General features: G+C 40.3%; 1 protein-coding gene across 1 annotated transcript in view; it reads left to right on the forward strand.

The window, feature by feature from the left end:
* Window positions 1-10,231: 10,231 nt before the first annotated feature.
* The window catches only part of MCUB (mitochondrial calcium uniporter dominant negative beta subunit), a 98,303-nt gene continuing 83,549 nt past the window's right edge, over window positions 10,232-24,985 (forward strand). Inside the window, exon 1 of the mRNA XM_024216958.1 lies at window positions 10,232-10,471. Within this exon, the coding sequence (XP_024072726.1) occupies window positions 10,358-10,471 (114 nt within the window). The 5' untranslated portion in view covers window positions 10,232-10,357. The remainder of the gene's footprint in view (window positions 10,472-24,985) is intronic.

A 24,985-nucleotide genomic window follows, 5' to 3' on the forward strand; every position in this document is an offset into this window, starting at 1 on the left:
TAGTAGAAACCTACATTTACATGTCTATCAAGGTTATGGCAAACAACCATAGAAATACAAAATATAAGATCTGCTAATCTACAGTAACTCCATCCAGTATAAATAAATGCTCTTTTTTGGCAACCGAACACTAACATATTTGGAGGTGGAGTAAAAATGTTCCTTTGCAGCAAAGGGAGATGGGAAAGAATTCAGATTTAATTGCCAATAACTTTTTTTTTCTGAAGCAGAGGCCTGTTGCTGCAGCAGCTCCATTGTAGCACAGGAAGGAATGTTCATTTTTATAAATCAAACTTTTGCCTCATAGCAAAGGAACCGTGTACCACTAAGGGAATATGTGAGCATAGCCTGCAAGAGTGAATCATTGTTAACAGTAGTAGTACATTCATTATATGGTATGTCTGTTTCAACAAAATTATAAAGCAAGTGTCTATTGTTGTTCCATTTTCTCCATTCCTTTGTCTATTATGTGCTCAGTTAACTGAAATTTTCTTATTCTAGAATAAAAATGACTGTTTGAATACCTCTTTTTGAGGGCAGTGGCAAAAACAAAGGCTTCTGATTTTTTATAAAAATCTGCCCTTCCTTTCTTTTCAATTGTCTCAAGTTCCAGTTTCTCCAAGTTGCACTTCATTAATGATGCATCAGGTTTGGGTGCATCCAGGCTTATCTCACCACTCACACCTGCTTTTCCCTAGTTCTATAATGCCCTTTAGTATTCCTTTTAGAATAGCTGCATTGTACTTGTAGTTTAGGCACTCACCTTCTGATAATACAGTGGCTCCACAAAGCATTGAGATATTAGAATATATTTTAATGTTGCTGTAAATATTAAAACAATATTTTTGTTCTGTGCTTACTGCTTGCTGGCCACAGTATATAGAAATGGAGGCTACACATACTCGTGTTTGTGATATATTTTCTGTGTATTCCTTTCATTTACACGTTGTTTCAAGTGTATTTTGAAGCTGAAGTCTGAAAGATTTTTAAAATACAGATTTGCATTCAATATTGCCTCCTTCCTCCAAAACGTAACTAATCCATGCACAAACAGCTTAGAAAATAGAGAAAGAAATCTACTCCTGCAGGAGGATAGCACAACCATAATGTAATTATATGGTTGAAGTAAAGGAAACTAAAGTTAAGATGGAAAAGAGTGGGATGGGATAGGCAAAACAAAGGTAAAGTATACCTGGGAAAGAGAAGGAAGGATGTGTTTTCTATATTTTTGACTCAGTATTTTAGAAAAAAATCATTGCTTTTATTAGACATATCCAAGAAAAGTGTCTTATAAGAAGTGCATTTTAGAGGGCCATGTCTACTCACGTACAGTAACTAGTGATATATTTCCAATGGCTATAGTATCTTCTAAGCAATGAATAAACCTGAGCATTTTAAATCTCCCTTTGAGCTGTGTGGGAGGGGCTCAATATCCAAGGTAATATTGCCATGTTTACCTTTAAAAATGTGGTGTTTAAGCAAATATAGTTTCCCAATATGCTTTCACCTGTGCACAATCCCAAAACATGCATATGTTCCTGTAGATTTCAAACACTGCCAGGAATAATTTGTGTTCTTCAGACCCAACTACTTAAGACTTTTGTGGGCTCCAGTCAAATTTTGTTCAGAATTTTAAAATATTAATTGAAGGTTGGCGTCCTTTACAGTTTTCTAGTTGGAGGAACAGATAATACTGCAAACTCTTATCTTTATAGCACAGGATGTGGTATCTTATTCTTGCTCATAACAATATTGTATTGTGAAGTGTTGTGTCAAGGTCTGATTATCAGACTTCCCAGGTAAGATACTGAATGTGTTTTTGAAGGCTTATTTTTAAAACCAATTTGAGATTGGATTCTTTGAGATGTCAGAAATGAGCTCACTAATCCTAGCAAACAGCTTTAATTGCATCTGGTCCTCTCTTCTGCATCCAGATTGTTTTTATTTTGCAGCTGCTGGAAAAAAAAACTTTACAGGCATAAATCAAATGTTTAGTATCCTTTAGCTCTTCCAATAGTTCTAGAACATTTTTTCACTATTTTTCTTTTTGTAAGTTCAGATTTTCAGATGTAAACTTACGTGGATCATTTCTGTGAAGCTTATTCCAAATTTTAAGAGTATGATATAGTACTGGATTTTGTGGAGCTGATGATTATCTCAAACTGGTGTAAATGCATCAGTTTAAGTAGAGTTGCTTCTTATTTACAGAAGCATAAGTGAGATCGGAATTAGATCCTTCATTTTCAAGTCAATGTTAGAGTATATTTTGTCTAAGTGCCATTCACCTTTATTCAATTAGGCAGCAATTCTGCAAACACTTAAGTATGTGCTTAATTTCACTAGCCTGAGTAATTCTGTTTGAAGTCAATGGGATTATTCATGCTAATAAAGTTAAGCATGTGCGTGTTGCAGTACAGGGGCTTTAATAGGTATTCCATCTACATCTAGGACACAAGATCATCACCTATTTGCCGGATTCTTCAGCTCTGTGGTAGATTAAATTATATCCCCTTTCAATATGTCAGTTGGCAATTTGAATCCCCTATTTTGTAAACAAAGGGGGAAATTTAAGTTTCATATAAAACAAGGGATAATTTGGGATACAGTAGACTTTTTAATTGTTTGATTTATGCAACATCTGGAGCAGGAAGTGAAGGGGTGGAGTATTGCTAATTTCAATATTATTTACATATATCCCTGAGACTGAGATTAAGTAGATCCTAGTGGCAGAGTATCTCCCTTATATCTTGTATGATATACCAAAAATGTGCTTGAACATAATTTTCAGAATTCAATTTGATCCATAAATATAATTGTTAATTAAATTTGGTTTCCAGGTGTTAAATAATATAGGCGATAGTTTGAAATAGGAAGGAACAATTTATCATATATCCTAAGCACATATCAAGAATTACTTGAATGAAAAATGTATTGCTTTGTTTAATATATGAAGCAACCAGTTTTGCTGGTTTAAAAATGTAGTTTCAAGCTTTCACATAGTACTTCCCTATCTACCACTAATTCCTCAAAGGAGGAACTCAGATTATTTACATATATTATTTACCTGTTTTTCATAACTAAAGCAAAATGTAACCAATGTATATCTCAATTTCAGCATCACACCAGTGGAATCCTGAATAGACAGAGGTTATGTCACAACCTGTTTTAGCTCAAATAGGTTAAATCTCAATTTATACATATGGCTTTTGCAATAAAAGCATATAGAGATCAAACTGCTCAGAACAAAAATGTCCAGCCATAATTTTAGGTTATTAAATCTCTACTTGCACCCATCTTTGGCAGTCCCTATAATTTTGAAGAATAGATAGATGCCTACTATCAATTTTTGCCTTTCTAATTGTACTTGTACTGTTTCGTTGGTGGAGAAGAATCTGGATAATGTGGTCAGGAATATTAGGATTAACTGAAAATTTAAATAAACCTTTTGGACTGTTTGAGCATATTTTTGATACTCTTTACAATGTATTGATGATTTCCCCTAAAAAAAACCCCTCAGATTCACTGTGGCTAGTGAGTTCTCACATATGATTAGTGATGTGTAAACTCCACAAACAGCATGAACATCCAGGTAACAAAGCTGTAGGTGCTTCTCAAACTCAGAAATCTCCTTGAAAGACTTTGGTTCCCTTTTTCATCTCCAGGTCCTTTTTTGCCCCTTTCTCCCCTTTGATAATTAATAGCAATGGCCAACACTTCTGGATTCCTCTCTGTTAGTTATGTCGCCGAAGATTTGAGTAATCTGGGACCTTTAAGGATATGGATGTAGGAGTGGGAAGAACGTCTCCCGACAGCTCAGAAACTGAGCAATGTTTATTTTACCCTTTTAAAATATCTGTTCCACATTTTATCTTGAGTTCACGTTCCTTAGTTTGCAGATTCGTGTACTGCCCTAGTTTATCATGTTAGGTGACCACTGTCATACAGACACCACTGTCATACAAAACTTGAATTGCATATTTAAGCTAATCATTCTCCCATTCAAATAAATGTGGTAATAGAATTCAAGAGAGCAGGAAGTGTATGCAGTTACAGCAGGGGATTGAATGTCTCTATTCTATTTCTTCTGGCATTGAGTTGATATGTGAGAATTGAGAAGTCATCTAATAGCTCTAGTTTAACTATTTACAACAGCAGAATGTCTCCTTACCTAAGAGATAGAATCACCAAAACATCAAAAGAGCTTCTATAGTACCACACTGGTGAACAAGAACCCAAACACAGTCCCCTTTAGGCATTCCAGTCCTTGGCTCCTATCTAGGCAAAAAGATCTAATATGGTGAGAGATTTATTGAAAACCCAAATCACCAGATGTGAGGTTCTACTAATCCCAAAGGATCAGACACTTTCTCCCATGTCACTGTGTGTCTCAGATCTTACCCAAATACCACGCTGTCAGCCAATCCTTAGTAAATTAACTAAAGGTTTATTAATAAAAGAAGAGAGTTATTGAATGGTTAAAAATTATATACATTACAAATGCGTGCTAGGTCCCTCTATCAGATTTGTAGCAGTGATGGTTGAGTCTGCTGACTTACAAAAGTTTCTCTGAATTATCCCAAAAGGTTAGAATCCAAATGCAGCTTAGATGTAAAGTCTGTTGGAGTCTTTCCATGCTTTTCCAAATAACTACTTGGAAGATCTCAGTACCACAGCTTAAACTTTCCCTGTTTAAAGTTTACAGACTAGAGATGCAGGATCAGGCCTGAAGTTTCATTTTTATAGCTGAAGCAGGCCTTCAAGTGTTTTGAGCACAGCATGTGACTGAGGATTCTTCTTTGAGCACACAGTAACCCACCTCTTTGAAGTTAACTTTCAATTTCCTATCTATACACAGGAAATCTAGTTACACTTATTTGCATAAGGCAATTAGGCATTATAACAGATAAGCTGAAGACAATGTAGATAATAATAGTTTCCTACAGTATCTCACCTCTTTGATCTTAAGGTTAACTGAACAAAATTAAGACATGAAATGGATTTAGCATCTAAAAGCTAATTTGGTTACACTGGTAAACTTTTAACAGGATATAGGTAAACACAGACAAATACACTTAGCAACTATTCTTTGAGTCTTACCAATACAAAGTGAATGAGTTGGGGATTGCTAGCTTACTTAATATTTCCTTGATACCCATACATAAGTGGATTGTCTTGATTACAATTGCAATGCCTCTTGTTAAGTTGTTCTGGTCATACACAAGTTAGCTGGTTTACCAGCATCGCAGTAATATTTAGTGGAAGAAAGAGAAAGCTGGCCAGTATGGAGAGGCTCTGGCATGGACATGATTAACTCTTTTTATAGGACAATAATTTACAGTATGATAGATGGTGGGAAAGCATAATAAAAATTCACCTGTCTTCATTTTGTCGAAAAACCTCATTGAAAAATCAAATTTTGAAAAATGTTGGTAGCTCTAATAACTTATTTCTAAATTTACTTTCTGTAGCCATGTAAAGAACACTGAACCTCAGTAAGGACAATCTTCATGACAAGTTGAAAACACACTTCCTTTTGGAGCCCTACAAGCTTTAATCTCCCACTAAAGAACATGGACTAAAAATAAATATTGTCAAACCAGGCAAAGCCAAATCTTCAAATATAGAGGAACAAAATGTGTATTAAACAGCTATTTTTGATGCATTCTATCGCCTGTATACTTTGTCTATATAGTGAGTATTTAGGGCCTGATCCTGCCATCACTATCAGGTGTCGTGGTTACTACTGACTCTTCACAAAAGTAAGCACTGTATCCACTAGTACGTTTGCCATATGACTTCAACGGGCCTATTTTCAATGCATAAAGTTAAGCATATTCATAAAGGTAATTCTTCAGAAAGTTTAAGTGCCCTTAAATAGAGATTCAGAATGAAAGTCTGAACTGTCATAACTGTAGCATCTCCAACACACAGTTATGATAGATTGGTTCTGTGTGAGGAACACCTATGATTGTGTGAGGCACTGAGAAAAATAACAGCACAGAAGATGGATTCTCAAGTTCTATTCTCAGACCACACCCAGAATAGTATTGCAGGACCATATAAATTGCCAACCTGGATTTAAACCCTAGGTCCATCTAGTCCAGTAACCTGTCTCTGACAGTGGCCTGTACCAGATACTTCAGAGAAAGGTATAAGAATGCTGCTGCAAGCAGATGTGGGATAATCTGCCCCATATTAGTTCTCATCCTGGTTTCTAATAGTCTGTCTTAAACCCTGAAGCATGAGCTTTCATAGCCCTTCCACAATGTTTGTTGTTAATTATAACAACTCTGGATATACTTGTTATCCAAATAAATGCCCAATCCCTTACTGAACCTTGCTAAATTCTTGATTTTAATTTTAATTTAATTACTTGTGGTAATGAGTTCCACAGTATAATTGCATGCTGTGTGCAAAAGAATTTGGTTTTGTTGGTTTTCAATTTAATTGAATGCCCCTTCTTCTTTTGTATGACACAGGAAGAGCAGGAATTCCCAATCTACCATCTCTAGACTATTCATTATTTGATATACTTTTATCATCTCCCCTCTTTTCATCTCCTTTCTAAAATGATCATCCACATTTTTCAGTTTCTCTTCATATGTGTTTTTCAATACGTTTGATCATTTTCATCACCTTCTCTGAGCCTCCTCTAGTTCTGCAATGTCCTTTTTCAGATGGGGTGACCAGTATTTCACATGGGATTTCAGATGAGGCCATGCCACTGATTTCTATAAAGATGTTATAATCTCTGTATTATTTGCCAGCCTATTCCATATGAATACTTTGAAACATATGAACACATGAAAACATATGAATATTTTGTTTGTTTTGTTGACCACAGCTGCATATCTAATAAGGGTCTTCATTGAGCTGTCTACAGTAACACCCCAATGCCTTTGAGTATACCTTTGCAGGGAGAAAATGTTTGAACATGAGTGTTTTCCTGATGGAGCTGGTAACTATCCTAGCAAAACAAACTACTAAAAGCCTATTTTATAGAAGTTGTTCTTGTCCTTGTTGAGACAAATGGTTAAGAACCTCAAGACTTGTAGCTCTTGAACTGTTTGCTCCTAACGGACAGAAAGGGGAAAAAAACAGCACAAGGGTGACTTGGTGTTATCAAATATACTTTGTGCCAGTTGCAGATAGTGCTATCTGCCAAAGATAAGCCTACTTTACTGATGCCTCTCAACAACAGAAATTGGCCAAGATTTTCACACTGGCTTTCTTCCTTCCTCTCACAAATATTGTGCAAAATACAACATGCAGCTATAGTCTTAGGCATGTTATTTTTCCTGCAGGTTACAACCTATTCCACAAACATTCTACTGTTCTTTCAAATTGCTGGATGCACAGCCCCCCTGTCATTCTGCAACTATTGAGGCTATAGTTATACAGTTGCTCCTTTCTGTCCACGTGGCCTGTGAACAGCTTCATTAACCAGTTCTTTAGAACAATCCTTTAGAAAATGCTGGTTTCCCAAGACCAGAAATGACACTGAATGGTGAAGTTGCTCCAGGAACAGCTCCTGTAGCAGCAGTGGCTCATTGTCATTATTCTGCTTCTTCTGCCACTGCTGAAGCTCCTGCTGCTGCCACCACCACATAGTCTGCTTGACTTTGAGAGCTGAAATACAGCCCAAGCAGCCTCTGGGTATTCACGGGTGCCAGCATAGCAGCGTGAAGCGTTGGGTCCATGCTGGTTTAAACCCGCTGTGCAGACAGGCCCTAGTAGTTTTGTTTGCCCATTGTGAAAATAGGGTCCGTTTTAAAGAGTCTCAAGTCTGGTATCCAAAAACACTAATTGCTTTTGAAAATCTTGGCCTCTGTGGTCTCCCAAAATAACTTAACGAATGACACTGAAGCTGCTTTTGCAAATGTCAGCCACAAGGATTATTTGGACAAACTACAGCAGTAAGCGAAGTGGAGGCCCGTTTTAGGTATGAGTAAAACAGTTTGTAATGTATTTGTCAATCAGTCTAGGAGTATCCTACCTCTAAAATGCCATTGTGACACTTTGGGGGCTCACTTAGATCAACGGGTGTTCTGTCACCGCCTGCCCTGTAACCCTCGGTGCTTCTGCACTGTGCAGCTTTGGCTCACCAGCAGCACGCTCACGGCACAGTGGCCTTACCCTGACTACCACCTGCCTGGTTACTCCTTCAGGGTAACACCAACAGCCCTTCCAGTCCCGAGTCTCCCCACAGACCATCTGCCCTGCACTGTCCAGTCCCTCTCCGTGGATACTCACAGAAGTTATTCAGTTTACTGCCTCCAAAGAGCCAGAGCACACATCAGCCTGTTAGTTTAGAAGGGGACTTCACCCTTCATTTTAATACACAGCTCTGAGAAGGTTTTGTAATGAAAAAAGAATAGGTCTATTAACAAAGCACAGATAGGGTTACAAGTACAACAAAACAAAACATGCTTGCTAATGCCTAAAACTTAACTTTGGCAGGTTACAATCTTTATCTAAGGAGGTTTCTCACCTATAGTCATTTCCAGCTACTCTTTGTTTTCAAGTCAAGATGATCCACTCTGCATGAGCTCATAGGGTTCTGCTCCCTCTTTGTCCCCTAGGTGATAGATGCCAAAATGGCTTTCTGTTTCATCTTGTATTTTCCAAAATGTATCCGTTTCAAGAGCCAGGAAGGCTTCCTGGGGGTGCAAGCTTCATCCCCATTTGTGATGGTTAAGTGGTCTTTCTCCCTCTTACCCTGCTTGTTTATCTTGATGTCTTTGTTTACCTTCCATGTAGATGTACTTTTCATTGTCCTCTGAGATATTACCTAATTCAGTTTACATTGGAGACACAGGAAAACAAGCACAATAGCATTCCTTTGTCTAGGACAGGTTGGGATTATGCATTGTTTGCAAAACACCTTTTAAGAATGTATTTCCAGCAGACATCTATAATTCTTTATAGACTGCCTGTACATATATCACACAATATTAACGACCAGCATGTTACCAGTTTGCCTATGATACCTTACATCACACCTTTTAACTCTTAAATGCAGATTATGACAACAGTGGGGCAATGTGTGCATCAGGCCTGATGTGAGGGATTGTATGGTGTGGCATGCCCTCTGCCAGTTGGCAGTCAGTGACTTCCTAGGTCATAATCATTGTACTATTGGGCATAATAATCACTCTACAGGAGGGAAAGGTGGGAAAGAAAGAAAGCAGCTCCCATCTTTGGGATGGAATCTTTGTGTTGCTGAGTCAGTGGCAATCTGGCATGGCATAGTGCCCGATTAAAAGATTTGGTGGGCTGTTGATTTTAACATCCTGTCAATAGCTGCAAGAGAAGGGGGTGGGATGTGCCGCATGAGGTGGTGATGCTTTTCTACATAAGTGCTTTCAGGTGAGCATCCACCCTAAGAAAATACTTGGCCGGGGGTAAGGACTTGTTTTCACTTTTAGTTTGGATGGAGCTGGGCTTCAGGCTCCAACTCCTGGCCACATGGCAGCAGGCTCCAATCCCTGGCTCTCGCAGTGTGATGCCAACCCCTGGCCACACATTCCAAGCCCCAGGTGCTGGCCCCCCAACCCCAGCCTTGGGTGCCGACCCGGGCTCCAGCGGCTGCTGGCCCTGGGCACCGAGCCACAGCCCCTGGCCCTGGCTTCACAGTACCTGCCTGGGGCTCTGGCCGCTCGCACTGACCCCCAGCCACACAGCTGACGACCCCTGGCTCTGGTCACAGGACTAATCACCCACCCCCATCGCTCCTGGTCCCCGTTACTTCCCCTGGCCCCCGCTAAACCCCCTCCCCCCCCACTCCAGGGCTTAATTTGTCCTGGGGCTTGCTGCAAAAAGTTATATTAACATATATGCAAATATCGCTTTTCACAGCATTATTTTTATTATTGATTCTGCAACCCCCCCACACACATAACTAAATGACAGGGATGTGGATGTGGCTACGTACATTTTTATTTATTTTTCCTAAAGTTAATCAAGTATTTTAGGAAAAACTGTCAGTGCGGCCACCAGCAAGAGTTAGTGGCCGCACTCGGAGGCCACCAAAAAACGAGTTGTGAGACCCCCCGGCCCCTTCCCCCTTTAGGCTGCCTGTGCGGAGGGAGAGTTTTGCACCGGGGCTCGGTCCCGGGGGCCGCCCGCAGCCGCTCGGGGACTTGCTTTTTGTCGGCCAAACGAAAACCCGGGATCCGGAGGCAGCGCCCTCGCCTTTAACTCGCCGCCCCTTCCGCGGCAGGAGCCAGCGGAGCCGCCGAGTCTCAGTGCCGGGGCTGGGCTGCGGGACGCTGCAGCCGCCACCGGCTCAGGAGCCTGCCCTAGGGGCGGCGGGCGAAGCGGGGCTGCCTCGCCCCAGGGCGGCGGGCGGAGAAGGATGCTGCCGCGGACAGGGCAGCTGCTCCGGGGCGCCAGGGGGAGATGGCAGCAGCCCCTGGCCGCCGCGAGAAGCGGTCGCTCCCTGCCGGCCGGGCCCCTGCCGGCTCCCCAGGTGAGGCGCGGGGCGGGGAAAGTTTGCACGGGGCAACTTCAGCGCTCGGGCGGCGCTTTCCTGCCCTGCCCGCTGCCGCCTCCGGCCGGCCGGGCTCCCGCGGCTGCTCCTGCCCCGCGCCGCGCTGCTGGGCCGGGGCAGGGCGCGCGGGGGCAGCAGTTTGGGGGGGGGGAGCGGAGCGTACGGGGGGGCGTGATCCCCTGCACCCCCCCCCGGCGCGGACACCAGCCCCCGGGCACGGGGGGCGGCAGAAAGTTCCCCGCCGCCCCTCCGCGCGCTCCAGAGGATGGGCCAGCCCTGGGGGCGGGAGTTCCGCGCCGGATCTGCCCGCTCCGGGCTGTGTGCGAGGCTGATGGGGCTCCGGACAGTGGAACAAATGAGGTTGTAAGTGACTCGCTGAAACTCACGCCCAGCCCGCGGGAGAGCGGAGAGCCTCTGCTCTTAACAGGCACCCAGCCTGGGGCGGCGCGCCCTGCTGTGCCGGCGCACCTGAAGCCAAGGCATTTGGCAGCGAGCCTTGCTTTGCTAAGGGGAAGTCTGCCTTCCTGGGAGCGCGCAGCTTTTTGTTGGAGGCGAATTTAAACAGGATCAAGCGAAGTGGATTATGCTCCAAGTCTACCAGAGGAGGAAAATCTGTCTTGTTTTAAAAGCTCAAGTCAGGAACCTGACCATCAGCGCTGTCTTTATAATTTTTCCACTTCCTCCAGCGTTGTTGCCCTGCTCCCTGATAGGTTGATGATGAATCATCAGTGCAAATTGTATATGAGTAACAGTTGATTTAGCCCAATTGTGTTATATGTCTGTTGATAAATATCTTTGGATAGAGAGGTGTGGTGAGGAGCATGCTGAAGAAGGGGAAAGTCTGAACTTAAAAGAGAAATCCTGTAAATAACTCCAGTTTTATAAATCAGTAAACACCAAGAAATCTAAGGTTAAAATGGCCTGACTATGGTTCTTAAAAGGATATTGGCAGGATTAGCATTTAAAGGCTTTTTTGTTATTGTAATTATTAGTAACAACCCAGTAGATTACTGAAAGTGAAGTTTCTTACCATCATATTTAAGTCTCACCATTTATGTTTACTGTTTCAACCTAAAGCCAGTGTGGACAATAAAACTACACTATTTGTGGAAATTGCAATCACTTGTTCAGTTTCTGTTCATAATACAGGACTTACCAATTTCTGGCTCATAAACATGAAAATAGTGCAGTTATTTCTGAATTTTCAGCACTGCAGGGGGAGTGTTAATAATATTGTAAAATATTGAAGGTATTTCTCAATATTGGGCTGAGAAAATGTATTTTTTCCCCTTTTTTACACAAAAAATATACAAGTCAGCCATGCTGACAATGCAGCTTTAACTCAAATATTGTCTTTTGTATTTTCTGTATTCAAATGAGGAAGGATGCTTTGACTGTGTTTCATTTTGATTAGGACCAGTTCAGATGGAATATTGTATTCAGCTTTTAAATATAATCATGTTTTAAAGGTGGACTGAGAACTGCTAAAAGATTAAGCAGGGTGACCTGGTAGTCTAGGTTTGAATGCTGCAGCCTGACCTATTTATCGATGCAAGGGTCCTGCTGTGAGGATCTGACTGCAGCATCTGGAATGTCAGCATTCCCTCCCTGCTTACTTTGTCTTGGGAAGCAGCTTATTTCTCTGTGGTGGGCAGGTTGAAAGAAGGGCTTTTTGGGTCAGTAGTGATGAGGCAGGGGGCAGCTGTATATAGGGATAGGGGAATAGTATTGGGGAAACTAATAAACAGAAGCATATAACTTGCTAGTTATCTACCTTTTTATGTTTTGCTTTTGCGTTCTTTGTCTACTACTGTTTCCATTGCCTATTTAGGCTGTCAGTAGTTCTCTGGTGTAGGGGCCATCTCATGCTACGTGTTTATACAGTACCTAGCATAGTGAGGCCTCTGTCTTCACTGGGGCATCTAGGAGCTGCTGTAATATAAACACTAATGGTAGCAGTGCTATGTAGGAGATCAGGTTTGGTGCTGCTGCTTTCCGGGTGAGGACAGTTGCGAAGGTAGCACCCACAGCCCCAAGTGACTATTGTGGATATCTGAGTGCTGCTGACAGGTTTTGAAGGGAGTCCAGCTCTTCAGCAGGGAACTGATGGCTGTAGTAGAATGAGGCTTTGAGGTTAGGAAGTTTCGTGGAGACAAGGGAGAGAGAGAAGGGACCCTTTGAACCCTACAATGAACACGAAAGGCCATTGATGGATCCAGATTTATGAAGGTATCTGTATTGTGGATTTCATTTTTCTTCTTTCTATTTGAGGTGAACTAGTAGCTAGGAAATGCCATGTCTAATTACATGATGTGAGGGCTGCTCCTGATTTCCCTGCCCTAAGGTAGAAGCATTCTAGGTGTCCCCTCTTTTCTTTCTCTTCTACTCTTGAAGCTGTTGGGGAAATCCGTGTGGGTTGCCCTTTTGAGGGCTGTGGTGCTCCATTGCCTTATTCTCAAAGGGCATTAAACTTGTAAAAATTAGTCAATTAAATCCTCACCCCTCCCAAAAAAGTATAGTTTTTAGGTACCACACCTATTCCTGAGTCCCCCTGTCAATTTATGTGCATTCAAGTGGTTATTTTAAAACCGCTTTTCTTTGTCATGTGTGGGAAAACCCACAGAAAAAACGTTGAAATGGACTATCTCAATAGGGAAACAATGAAATGGTCTATGCACAAAGTGCTGTTAAATGCACTAATAAACAAACTGAAGGCTAGCAATTTGTAGTTCGTAATTATTCACTTCTAGTAACCTTAAATGTTACCTGTAAAATGAGTAAATTAAAAAAAATCACTCTTCTGTCTCAGTATTTTAAATTAGTATCCCTTTAAGAAATCTCTTTTAAAAACCCAAGCCACTGTCTGTGCAAAAAGGGTCAAAAATGCTATTTTTAAAAGAAAGGTCTGTTGAAAGGTACAGTTCTGTGGACAACATGGCCTGAGGTAACTATATGACTGTGTACTAATAATCTGGAAAAAGGAGACAAATGTTCTTGACAAGTTCCACTGTCAGGATGTTTTTAAATTTTGACTATTAAAGAGTCCATCCAATTCTTTTTAAAAGTTTGCTCTGATGGAAGCTTAGCAAAATGTTGGCGCTAAACTCTCAACCTATTCAAGGACAAAATGTGTGACTGGGACACATGACAGACACAAATTCATAGAGGAAGTGTAAAAAATGTGTTTGGTTCATTTATTTAACATATGCAAAGTTTTCCTTAACTGAATTTTCCTGATGCAGTGTTCATAAAGTCAGTTGAAAGCAATGAACAGAGTGGACACTGGCTTTGGGTGGAATGTCAATTAAACTGGGACTAAAATGGATGACACTCCGTAATGAGAACAGGAGTACTTGTGGCACCTTAGAGACTATATTGTTAGTCTCTAAGGTGCCACAAGTACTCCTGTTCTTTTTGCGGATACAGACTAACACAGCTGCTACTCTGAAACTCCGTAATGAGGTACAGGAAAGCAGTATGGTCTGTGGCCATGTCTTCGCTTGGAAGCAAGGTGTATTTGCTAATGTATGCTGGTGGAGTTAAACCCTGGGAAGGAAAAAGAAAAAGCTCCTTCCCAGGGTTTACCTTGACTAGCTAACACATATTAAAAGTACAACTTGCTTTATCTATGTTTTGAAAATTTAGTGTTGTCAGAGCAGCACATACTAAAGAAGTGGAATTAAAGGCTAGGCTGCTTGCTATGCTTAAACTCTATTAGCTTAGCACATGTTAAAGGCAGTGCAGCCAGGATTTTATCTCATGAGTTCAGTGACTGATGTCATTAGGTTATAATTTAAAGGTGATTTTTTTTTTTAATTAAACAAACATGTCCACGCCTTGTTTGGAAGCCAAAACACTGTAGCACTAAGAACCTGAAAGTGAAAGTGATTATAACAAAAGTGAAATTGACTTCCCTAACTGCATAATTATTGAAAAATAAACAGGGCGTACAAGTAACAAGCCAGCTGTCTTTTTTGTTTGTTTGTTTGTTTTTTGTTTACAATTTTCCCTCTAAAATTCTAAAATATTATTAGTAAGGTAGGTAAATGTGTTTACAGCATTTGTTTAATAGTTTGTTTAGTGTTAAATCACAAGTTGTGGGTCTGCAGCACAGTTCATTCAGCTGAAGCATTTGTTTCCATAACAATCATATACACCTCTTGTAGTAATTGACAGGGTACTTGCATTGAAAATTGTCCCAACAAATCAACCTGAGCAATTTTGGTTATCTGGTAAAAGTGACTGAAGGCTCATTCAATTTAACACAAAGAAAACTTCCCTAAGGCCTGGTCTATGTTAGGAAATTAGGCTGGTATAACTGTGTCACTCAGGGGTGTGAAAAATCCACACTCCTCTGACTAACACAGTTATACCGACCTAACCCCTTTTGACCTAGCTACCGCCTCTCGCTGAGGTGCAGTGCTGTGAGTGCAGACAAGCCCTGAGTGTTGTCCCAGGGAAATGCTTTCCTGATTAAGTGACTTTGACTGTAATTATTAATTTTTAACTAACCTTTTCAGTTACCATTTCTCCATATGTGGTGTTATATCCATGGGATGCCATTGTTCTGTGTATTTAAAAAAAAAAAAAGTATTTGGATCCTGGCTCTGGAGAGGAAGGATTATCCAGTGGTTATGGCACTTGCCCACGGTTTAGGAGAACAGAGTTCAATTCTCTGCTCTGCTACAAACTTTGTATTATCTTGGGCAAGTCTCTTAGTCTTTCTGTGCATTAATTTCCCTATCTGTAAAATGGGTATGACAGTACTTCCCACTTCACAGAAGGGTTGGGCAGATAAATATATTATTTTGAGGCACTCAGATACTATGGTGATAGGGCCATATAATTATTTAAGATAGCTAGAATTTGTAAATAAACAGTGTGACTTTTTGGTTAACAAATCAGCCAAATGATTTGGCACCAAATGAACCATAGTATAATGCCTAAAAGGACAACTGGATATAGTTTGTTTGTAAAAGCAGGAAATCATGTCTGTTGTTGTTCTCTCAGAAAGCAGTGTCTCTAATTGTCAGCATTCCAGCTGAGTGGTATTCAGACAAAATTAACTAATCTGCTGATGTTACTGTTCACAGGAATCCAGTTTTGAGTAATTACTAAGCCTTCTGACTAATGCTTATAGAAGAAGCTGCTTCATTTTGTATTATTGAATCTTCTATGTCTCTTGTATGGCTCTCATCTCTCTTTCCCTCCCTCCCGCTGCCCCCCCGCCCCGGGAAGTGTTTGCTTTTATAAGGAGGAGGTTTTGCAAACTATGAAGCATTTATTTGATGGTGCATTTTTCTGGCTGGCTATATAAAATAAAGCTTGTGACCCACAAAACACTGTTGTAGTAAAGTTTATGAAAGTCTTAGTGTTTTTTAAAATTATGATTATTTTACAGAGACAAGGTGGGTGAGGTAATATCTTTTATTTGACCAACTTCTGTCGGTGAGAGAGACAAGCTTTTGAGCCACACAGCGCTCTTTTATTATTATTATTATTTATTTATTTAATTGTATTAGATTATTTTACAGAGATCAAACCTAAAATTTGCCAATTCTTTCATTTCCCCATGATCATTATTAAATCTTGTTCTTAATTCTCTGACACAAATGCATTGCTTGCACTGTTCTCTTGAAATAAAAAGTTTCCCTTAGCAAAATCCCAGTGGAGAGTAGATCTCTAAACACAGAAGTCAACCTAAAACACTTGATTTTTCTAGACGCTATTATTGCTGTTCATACATAGCACTGAGCCAGAAAATATTCCTAGGGTTACCAACCTTCCAGGATTGGCCTGGAGTCTCCAGGAATTAAAAATTAATCTTTAATTAAAGATTATGTCATGTGATGAATTCTCCAGGAATACATCCAACCAAAATTGGCAACCCTACGGTACTAACATAAGCCTGAGTTTGCAAACTATCCCAGTTTGCAAATTATCCCAGTCTTTTTAACCATGAATGCTGAATCTCTGTAGGCCTGGGATTTGTTGCTTCTTCCAGACATTTGCAGACATAAGTAAACTATGGGCCATCTGTACTGGGGATGTTCTTACTGTTGCAGATACACAAGTGTGGATGTACTGCATCAGTACAAAATGGGGATTGCATTCATGTGGCTTCCCTTGGTTTGAATCCAGGGTAAGCTGTGCACATCCTGTTTTAAAAACTCAGCTCAAAATCACCCATGCTGGTTTCAAATTAGGGGAAGCCACTTGAATACAATCTCCATTTGGCACAGGTGCAATACATCCACCCTGGAAGTCTGCAGTCAGGAAGCTACACTGGTACAAATATCCAAGTATAGCCAGGGCCTTATTTTGTAACAGGTAACAGCAAGAATGTGGATAAGGAGGGAAGTACCATAATCTAGACCAGTGGTTCTCAAACTTTTGTACTGGTGACCCCTTTAACATAGCAAGCCTCTGAGTGCGACCCCTCCCATATAAATTAAAAACACATTAACACCATTATTAATGCTGGAGGAAAAGCGGGGTTTAGGATGGAGGCTGACAGCTCTTGACCCCCCCCCGCCAGTAATAACCTCGTGACCCCCTGAGGGGTCCTAACCCCCAGTTTGAAAACCCCTAATCTAGACACTTTGTAAGTATCAAGTTCGCTGTCAGTAGGATAAGAGTGTGCAAAAGTAGAAATTTTCAAAATTTGAGTGTATTCATATTTTGTTAATTCAAAATGTTTCCTTTTTTGGTGAAGATTTTTAAAAAGTGGTCTTAGGTTTGAGGAACAACTATTTACACTGTGAAAATGTGATTTCCTGTGAGCCTACTGTGAAATATACAGTCCCCAGGAAATTTCTGGAGTGTGAAAACGGGCAAAACGAAGTTGCAGACATTTTTGTGAAAGAATATTCCAGTTCTACTTTATGTTCTCAGAGGCATAGGCAGGTAACCCTGTTGCTGAGGGGAGAGTCTTGCTGGTTGCAAATTGCAGCTGGTTGGAAAATCTTTGTTTTGTTTATCTGCAGGCAGCAGGAAAAAATGTTTTGCTTCTCAGCTGCCAATGATATTCACATCCTATTTAAAAAAACAGCTCAAAGTCACGCATGCTGTGATGCCTGCAGCTAGTAAGCTGTTGACCGGTTCCACAGAGTGAATTTTCCAATCCTTCCCTCTTCTTCTCGCCAGCTGTCTCAAATTACTGTAATGCTTCCAGTGTTATGAATACCACATTTTAAAATTCAGTTGTGTATCCACTCCTGAGCAAACACCCAAAATGTGTAAAAATATCGAAAGGGCTATTTGAAATTGTCAGTCTTGTTTTCCTTCCCCTTCTCCCTGTGCTTCACTGTCAAGTTTTATAGTGGATTCTGTCAAAGCAACATCCCTAGAACAGTGCATGCAGCAGCCTGAAAGAAATGAATCATCACTTACTCTCTGCCTTGCAGTTGAATATTCTAAATAAACTGCATCTTTGTACAGTTTTAACCCTCTCTTATGCCTTTGTTTCTAAACATCAGGCCAAATCCTCAGCCAGCCCCCCGCTCAGGCAACTTTGAACCATGGGACTATGGGGAATTCCCTGACTGTGAGGAAGTCCGTATAATCACTGTATGTGGCCCATTGGCATAGGAGGTTTATTGGTGGTGGGAAGGGTCTGTGGGTAGAGTGTTTATATGCTGCAATGAACTCCAGCCAGTTCAATGACCCTGGGGGGTTGTAGTAGGTATCATAGGTTAGAGCAGCCCTGAAGCTATTCTGATTTATGCCAGGGGCTGAACTGGTCACCAACACGCTTGGAGGTCAGGGAATTCTTTATGGCTTAAAGCCCCACCCACTCAGGTTTGGAATGATTGTCGCTTCGTCAGACCCAACAATTGGGAAGAATAGAGTGTCTCCCAATATTGGGAGACTAAATAAATATTGGTCTATAAAATTACTTCTCTACACACAAACCTTGTTCTAGAAACGAGAGGATAAAAAGCCAATAAAACACACACAACCCCAATAAAGTATTTATGGAGAATTTATGCACTTGTCATGACTTTTTAGCAAATAAATGTTCACAGATGCTTTAAAAAAAAAAAAAAAAAAGCCATCGTGCATTCCTCACTCTTGTTTCAGGGAACATGCCTGCCTCAGCAGGTTCATTTTGTTGGCCTTCAATGTTGCATCCATGCCACTATATCATAATGGAATTGGGACTGGATGTTCTCCATTGTTTCAGCTGGCAGTTGGGATATGGCTACGTTTTTTGAGATAAACATTTGCTCACTGGAAAGACACCTGTTGTACAGGGCAGTTAAAACTCACTGTCCCTTCTTCTATATATATTTACATCCACAACTCCTCACTGTCTCCACTCTGAGTGTAGATTCTGGAATCAAAACCAGTGAGTTGCAAGGAAGTATTCTTGTGCGTATGCATGTAGTTATCTGCAAAATACTATATTCTATGCCTGCTCACGTTTTAAGAGTTTTGTAATAGCCAGCTTTATTCAATTGAGGCTGACATCTGCTGTAGATAGAAACAGTATTGTTTAAAAGAAGCTGACATTTCTTATAACATAGAAGTATAGACGTGTAGGACTGGAAGGGACCTAATTGCAGGAAAGAGATTAATTTGGGAATGTAAAACAAATCTCTGCTACCAGAGAAGATTAGAATCATTGTGATCACACATTGTGTCACTAAAAAAGTATACATATTTAAAAACATTTCTTTATCTGTTAGTAAGATCTTATATTATTAAAACTTTAAAAATCTCTCCTTATCACTTAGGCTGTTTAATTTTTGCATTTTGGTGGTTTATACTGAATGAGAGGTGAAACTGAACATTCCCTTTGTGTAGTTAGTTTCTTCATCTTCTGCTTATGAAACATTTAAATCAAAACTAACTATTGACTTATACACACACAAAAAGACCAAACACCTTATGGAAAATTTTTCACAAAACAAAATTGAGCAGGGGATTGGAAGAAGTTCCTCTTGGCTTTGAATTCCAAACCTGATTCCTTCTAGGACCTTGAACAAGGCACTAAGCATTTCTCTCTCTCTCTCTCTCTGTAACCTGAGGATGATACTTATCCTACTTTACAGGGCAGCGAGAATCAATCAGTAAAATATCTTGAGTGCTTTGAAGGCTTACCACAAAGCACAGTATAATTGTTTTAAGTGACTTATACGAAATAATTGCTTGGTTTAAGAACTCTTCTGGTCCACACCTTTCCCCCTTTTTGTGCACTTTCAATTTTTTTTTAACCTTCAAACATTTGATCCAGAATGATGATTTTCTGTGAGTTTACTGATTCTCTTTGTGTCCAAGACTCTGTAATCAAATTTTCCAAGACAACAACCAGTCTGCAGTGATAGCTCTGCTGACATCATCCCAGGGAACAATGAACAGTACACCTCCCCTCAGTGATAAGCTGTGCACCTGCCCTCAACATCTAGTTAAATTATAAACCCTGATTTTCTTACCTTGAATAGAAATAGGCTAGTGAAATATCACTGTGTAGAGCGTTAAGTTTAGTGGAATGTTGCTAATTCACCTTTCCCATGACAGCATGCCTGCAAATCCACAGTAAAGGTGAGTTGTGGTCTTCATGGAAAGAGTGATCACTAAATTCTGCGGTGGCCAGTGGTGGGAAATTGATTATGCTCCTTGAAATCCGATTGAGGACTGAAATGTCACTCCTTTGGGCCTGCCCCTGCTGTGACATTGGCTAAGTTCTGAGGCAGGACTTCTTATATTAATTCCTCCTCCTGACTAGTTTCTCTTTTCTCTTGTTGGCCGTATGATAATGATGAGGGAACATGGCTCCCTATTCTCTTGGTGGCTATGCTTGTTGTCTCAGTATTGAACAAGAATCTGGTGATCACCTAGACGTGGGAGGGAGGGAAGCCTTTGATAAATTCGCCATTGCCCGTCTCCCTGGCCACCAGCTTATTCCCTGCAGCCAAGCCTCTGGAAAGCGCAATGAGCATTAAACCTGGTCATTAGTTGTATGCTTGAGGTGGGAGATGGACAGACCTGAGAGCTGTCTCCCTCTTCCCTCCCCGCCCGGTCATTCAATGGTTCTTCTACTGAATTGTCAGCAATATACTTGCATCCTCAAGGGGTCCTTTGAGATCCAGATGGCCTCAACTGAGACTTTATTTCTGTTATAGGATAATAACAGAGGAGCTTAAAAAACAATCCTTTATGTGAAATATGGCTTGGACTACTGATTGTCCAAAGCCACATAGCAATTTACCAATGCACACCCCTTTGTGTTTTTATTATTGTAGTGGATTAGTGTTACGTAATTTGTAGCTTCACCGTTGTGAGGAGAGATGGCTTAAAATGGAACACTTGATCTGAGTCCCTGCTGAATTTTGGGAAAGTTCAGATCCAGGGCTCAGGCCCATCTCTAGTGAAATAAATCTCTCTTGTTAGGATGACTTTATTCGCCATAACTGTGTATGTAAAGAAGTGAGTGAAAGTTAAGACTGAAAATTAGTTGGCTGCTTGCCTACTAAACATGGTAACCTTTGCAGTCTACAAAGTAATTCTCTTTAATCCAGGAAGGACTGACAGCAGAACTATGGAATCTCATACCTAGTGAGCAAGGAACAAGAGTGCTCTGGTGGCAGTGACAAATAAGTGGGTAAACAAATAATCCCGGTGCTGTGTGCAATGATTAGGAGGTTCTGTCTGCCACTGTTGCTTCTGAGAGAGCATTTAACATTATTTTGTCTGCCAGATGGTTCTTTAATCTTATTATGCTACTCATTGAATTTCTCTGCTACTGTATAGGCTTGTTTAGGATGCTGAAACAAAAAGCCTCTATACTGCAAACAAAATATATTTTAAAAGATGCATTTATCATGGATAAGCACAGAGTATACATCTTTAAAAAGATAAAACAATTTGAGTACCCTAGATGTCAGTTGCAATTTGTTTTTACTAAGAATAAACAATGCAAATGCAGTTATCCATCCTTACATTCACTGTCAAGTTTTTTTAAACCAGAATTATTTGACAACCTTCACATTGTAATCTGGTGTTGAAGGAATGCAAATTGGTTCCCTGCAAGAAATGTTTCTTACTTTACCTACAAAACAGGTAGCAATTCCATTCCATTAATATCTCCTCATTGCTGGAGGAAGATGTGATGGGGACCCATGAGGCTGCTTTATGATCAGCCTCATGAGGTATCTTTAAATGGAAGTCCTGAATGTTTGTCACAGCAGAGGGGAAATCTTATTGTTTCCTTCTTGAACGTTAAATTAATTACATCACAGAAAAATAATTTTAGCCAGAGATACTCACTACACCATGAAAGGATGATTACAGTTCCCTGTCTGTGCAGTACAGGTATCCATTCTGACTAGAATGCCCATGTACTGCTTACAGAGCAAAATGTATGGATAGTTGGTTTTTCTTCCTCCAGGAAACGTTCATTTGTTCCTTCTTCATAGTTCATATGAAATATTCACAGTTTGATATGCTGTGTTTAATTTTTTTGAACCAGTCTCCTTCCTGCCCAAGGTAATGGACTGCAGTGTTGGAGCTACTGGAGAATCTGACCATGTTTTATAATGTTTAGTCATGGCGGAGAAGGGACATGTTGTAGGAAACTTGGATCCAACATCTTTAAAATTTTATTGAAAGAGCAGGAGTCCCATGCCTTCTGTAAATTAATTTTTATATTGTGGAAATGCAGAAAGGCTAACCAGGTCAGGGCCCCTTTGTGCTAGGTGCTGTACAAATATAGCAAGTGACAGTCCCTGCCCCAAAGACCAAAGTTAGAACTATGGTAATGTTTTGGTGATGATTAATGATGCCTCAAACTTACATTTTAAGTAGGCTTTAAGGAAAGTATTTCTTAAAGTAATTTTGATGGATGATATTGTGTTTCTAAGCATTTTTTTTCAATTTTTATTGGCTGTAAGAAAGTAGACATTGAAATTCAAAAAGGCTATATAACCATTTAAACACACATTGTCAACATCACATGTCAAAATATACAATGTAAATATCCTTAGATTAAACTCTAATAGGTTCTCAAGCAGCATTTTTCTTACTTTGCCTGTCTGTCTGTAAATTTAAGTTGTTGATAGAAATACTTTTAATCGGTTTATGTGTATGCAGTGAAATTGAAGTTTACCAACATTTACCGATTACAATTTAATCCTTCCAAACCTAATTATAAGCTTCCCTCAGAGCTGTAATTAAGGGGCGGGGGATTCAGTCCTTTTAATGAAATAGTGCGTGTTTGGTGCTGAATGGGAACTCTGATGGTGATATGACTACAGTTAAAGGCTAAAGTGGTTGCCTTTAGTGGAGTAATCTTGGAGCAGAATGTATTAGATCTTGCTCTGGGTTAGGGTTTGCAACTGAAATTACTTACAACAAATGAGGATGGATTAAAACTGTCTAAAAGTCTTTGAAGAGATGGTAAACCAACAGCATAACTACAGGGAAATGCAGTACCGTCCTAAAGTATAATCTAAGCACATAGTAGTCCCAGTCTTGCATTGGCTGTAGAGAAAATCTGAAGTCTGCTTTTGCATAAATACTAGCACAGTAATATAAATGCCATTAAAAGAGATACATGTGTCATGAAAATGCTATTTCAGAATCAGTATATTATAGTCTCTTGCAGCAAGTAAATTAAAGTCCATTTATTTTTGTCTGAATACTGGTGACATCATAGCAGAATTTTCAGAAACCTTCTTGATCCGTTGCTAACTCTGAAAACTAAGCAGCCGACCTCCCATCACCATCCTTCCAACAGTATAGCTTTCTTGAGCTTATTTCCATCTCTGTGCTCGAAGTGACCAAAGTATATAAGTTTGTGCCTTTTGATTTTCAAGATGAGTGTCAGCTTCTCTCCAATAATATTTCTAATATAAGGATCCATTGTCTTTTCTTTCCAGGAGATACGTAAGAGTCTTTGCCAGCATCACATCTCAAAGGCTTCAATTTTCTTACAACATTAGTTTCCCAGGATTTACATCCATAAGTCACTGTAAGAAAAAAAAAATTAAGCTTTTCACCAGTTGAACTATTTGACATTTTGAGATGCCACAGGTTTTCGAGGAGTAGCTGTGTTAGTCTGTATCAGTAAAAACAACGAGGAGTCCTTGGGGCATCTTAGAGACTAACAAATTTATTTGGGCAAAAGCTTTCGTGGGATATAACCCACTTCATCAGATGCATGGAGTGGAAAATACAGTAAGCAGGTATAAATATACAGCACATGAAAAGATGGGAGTTGCCTTACCAAGTGGGGGATCAGTGCTAACGAGGCCAATTCAGTTATGGTGGATGTGGCCCATTCCCAACAGTTGACGAGAAAGGGTGAATATCAACAGAGGGAAAATTATTTTTTGTGGTGACCCAGCCACTCCCAGTCTTTATTCAGGCCTAATTTGATGGTGTCAAGTTTGCAAATTAATTCCAGTTCTGCAGTTTCTCATTGAAGTCTGTTTTTGAAGTTTTTTTGTTGAAGAATGGTGACTTTTGAGTCTGTTATTGAGTATCCAGGGAGATTGAAGTGTTCTCCTACTGGTTTTTGAATGTTACAATTCTTGATGTCTGATGGTGTCCATTTATTTTTTTGCGTAGAGACTGTCCAATGTACATGGCAGAGGGGCATTGCTAGCACAATTTTTCCACACTTCCATAAGGGAGGCCTTGGCTGAGTGAGCCATCACTAGTCATCTTCTGAGTTCTTCGGGCAGCCTCCATGGTTGGATACATATGATCCCAGATAATTAATCTACTGCCTGTACAGTTTGACTGTTAATTGTGATGTCCGCTTGCACCCTGTTGTTGTTTATCATGTCAGTGTATGCGCATTTCATTTTTGCCACATTCAGGAATAGTCCCTATTCCTCCATTAACTATTTTTACAGACTCCAACATTCGTTTCATTGCATCGATAGTTGCAGCAAAGACTGTAGTATCATCAGTACATCTGAGGTCGTTTAAGAAGTGTCCAGCAATGGAAATCCCAGCTTCTGTTTTATCAGCACCTTCCAGGGCTTCTCTCATAATTGTGCGTAAATATTGAAAATGTTGGTGACAGAATGCATCCTTGTCTCACACCCTGCCCAATAAAAAAACCACTCACTGTTGCCGGCTGCTGTTTGCACTGTGATCTGTTGTTGACAGTAGAGACTTGCAATTAGTTCAGTGAGATGCTTTGGAATCCCCATGTCTGCCAGTATCCTCCAGAGATGGTTATGTCAGAAAGTATCAAATGCTTTGGAGTAATCAATGACCCACATAATCAGTGGGTGTTTATACTCCCTGCATTTTTCAACGATATGACGGATATTTGTGATTTGATCACGTGTGCCTCGTCCTTCTCTGAAACCAGCTTATTGTGACGGTAGTTCTGTTTCTATCATTCACTTCATGCAATCCTGAATTATGTAGAGCAGCACTTCACTTATGTGCAATATCAGGGAGATGGAACGATAGTTACTGCATTCAGTTTTTATCCCCTAGAGCAGTCAGATTCCTTTCATCCAGTTGTCTGGC

Source organism: Terrapene carolina, unplaced genomic scaffold, assembly GCF_002925995.2.
Source record: "Terrapene carolina triunguis isolate 2854851 unplaced genomic scaffold, T_m_triunguis-2.0 Scaffold706, whole genome shotgun sequence".
Lineage (NCBI taxonomy): Eukaryota > Metazoa > Chordata > Testudines > Emydidae > Terrapene > Terrapene triunguis.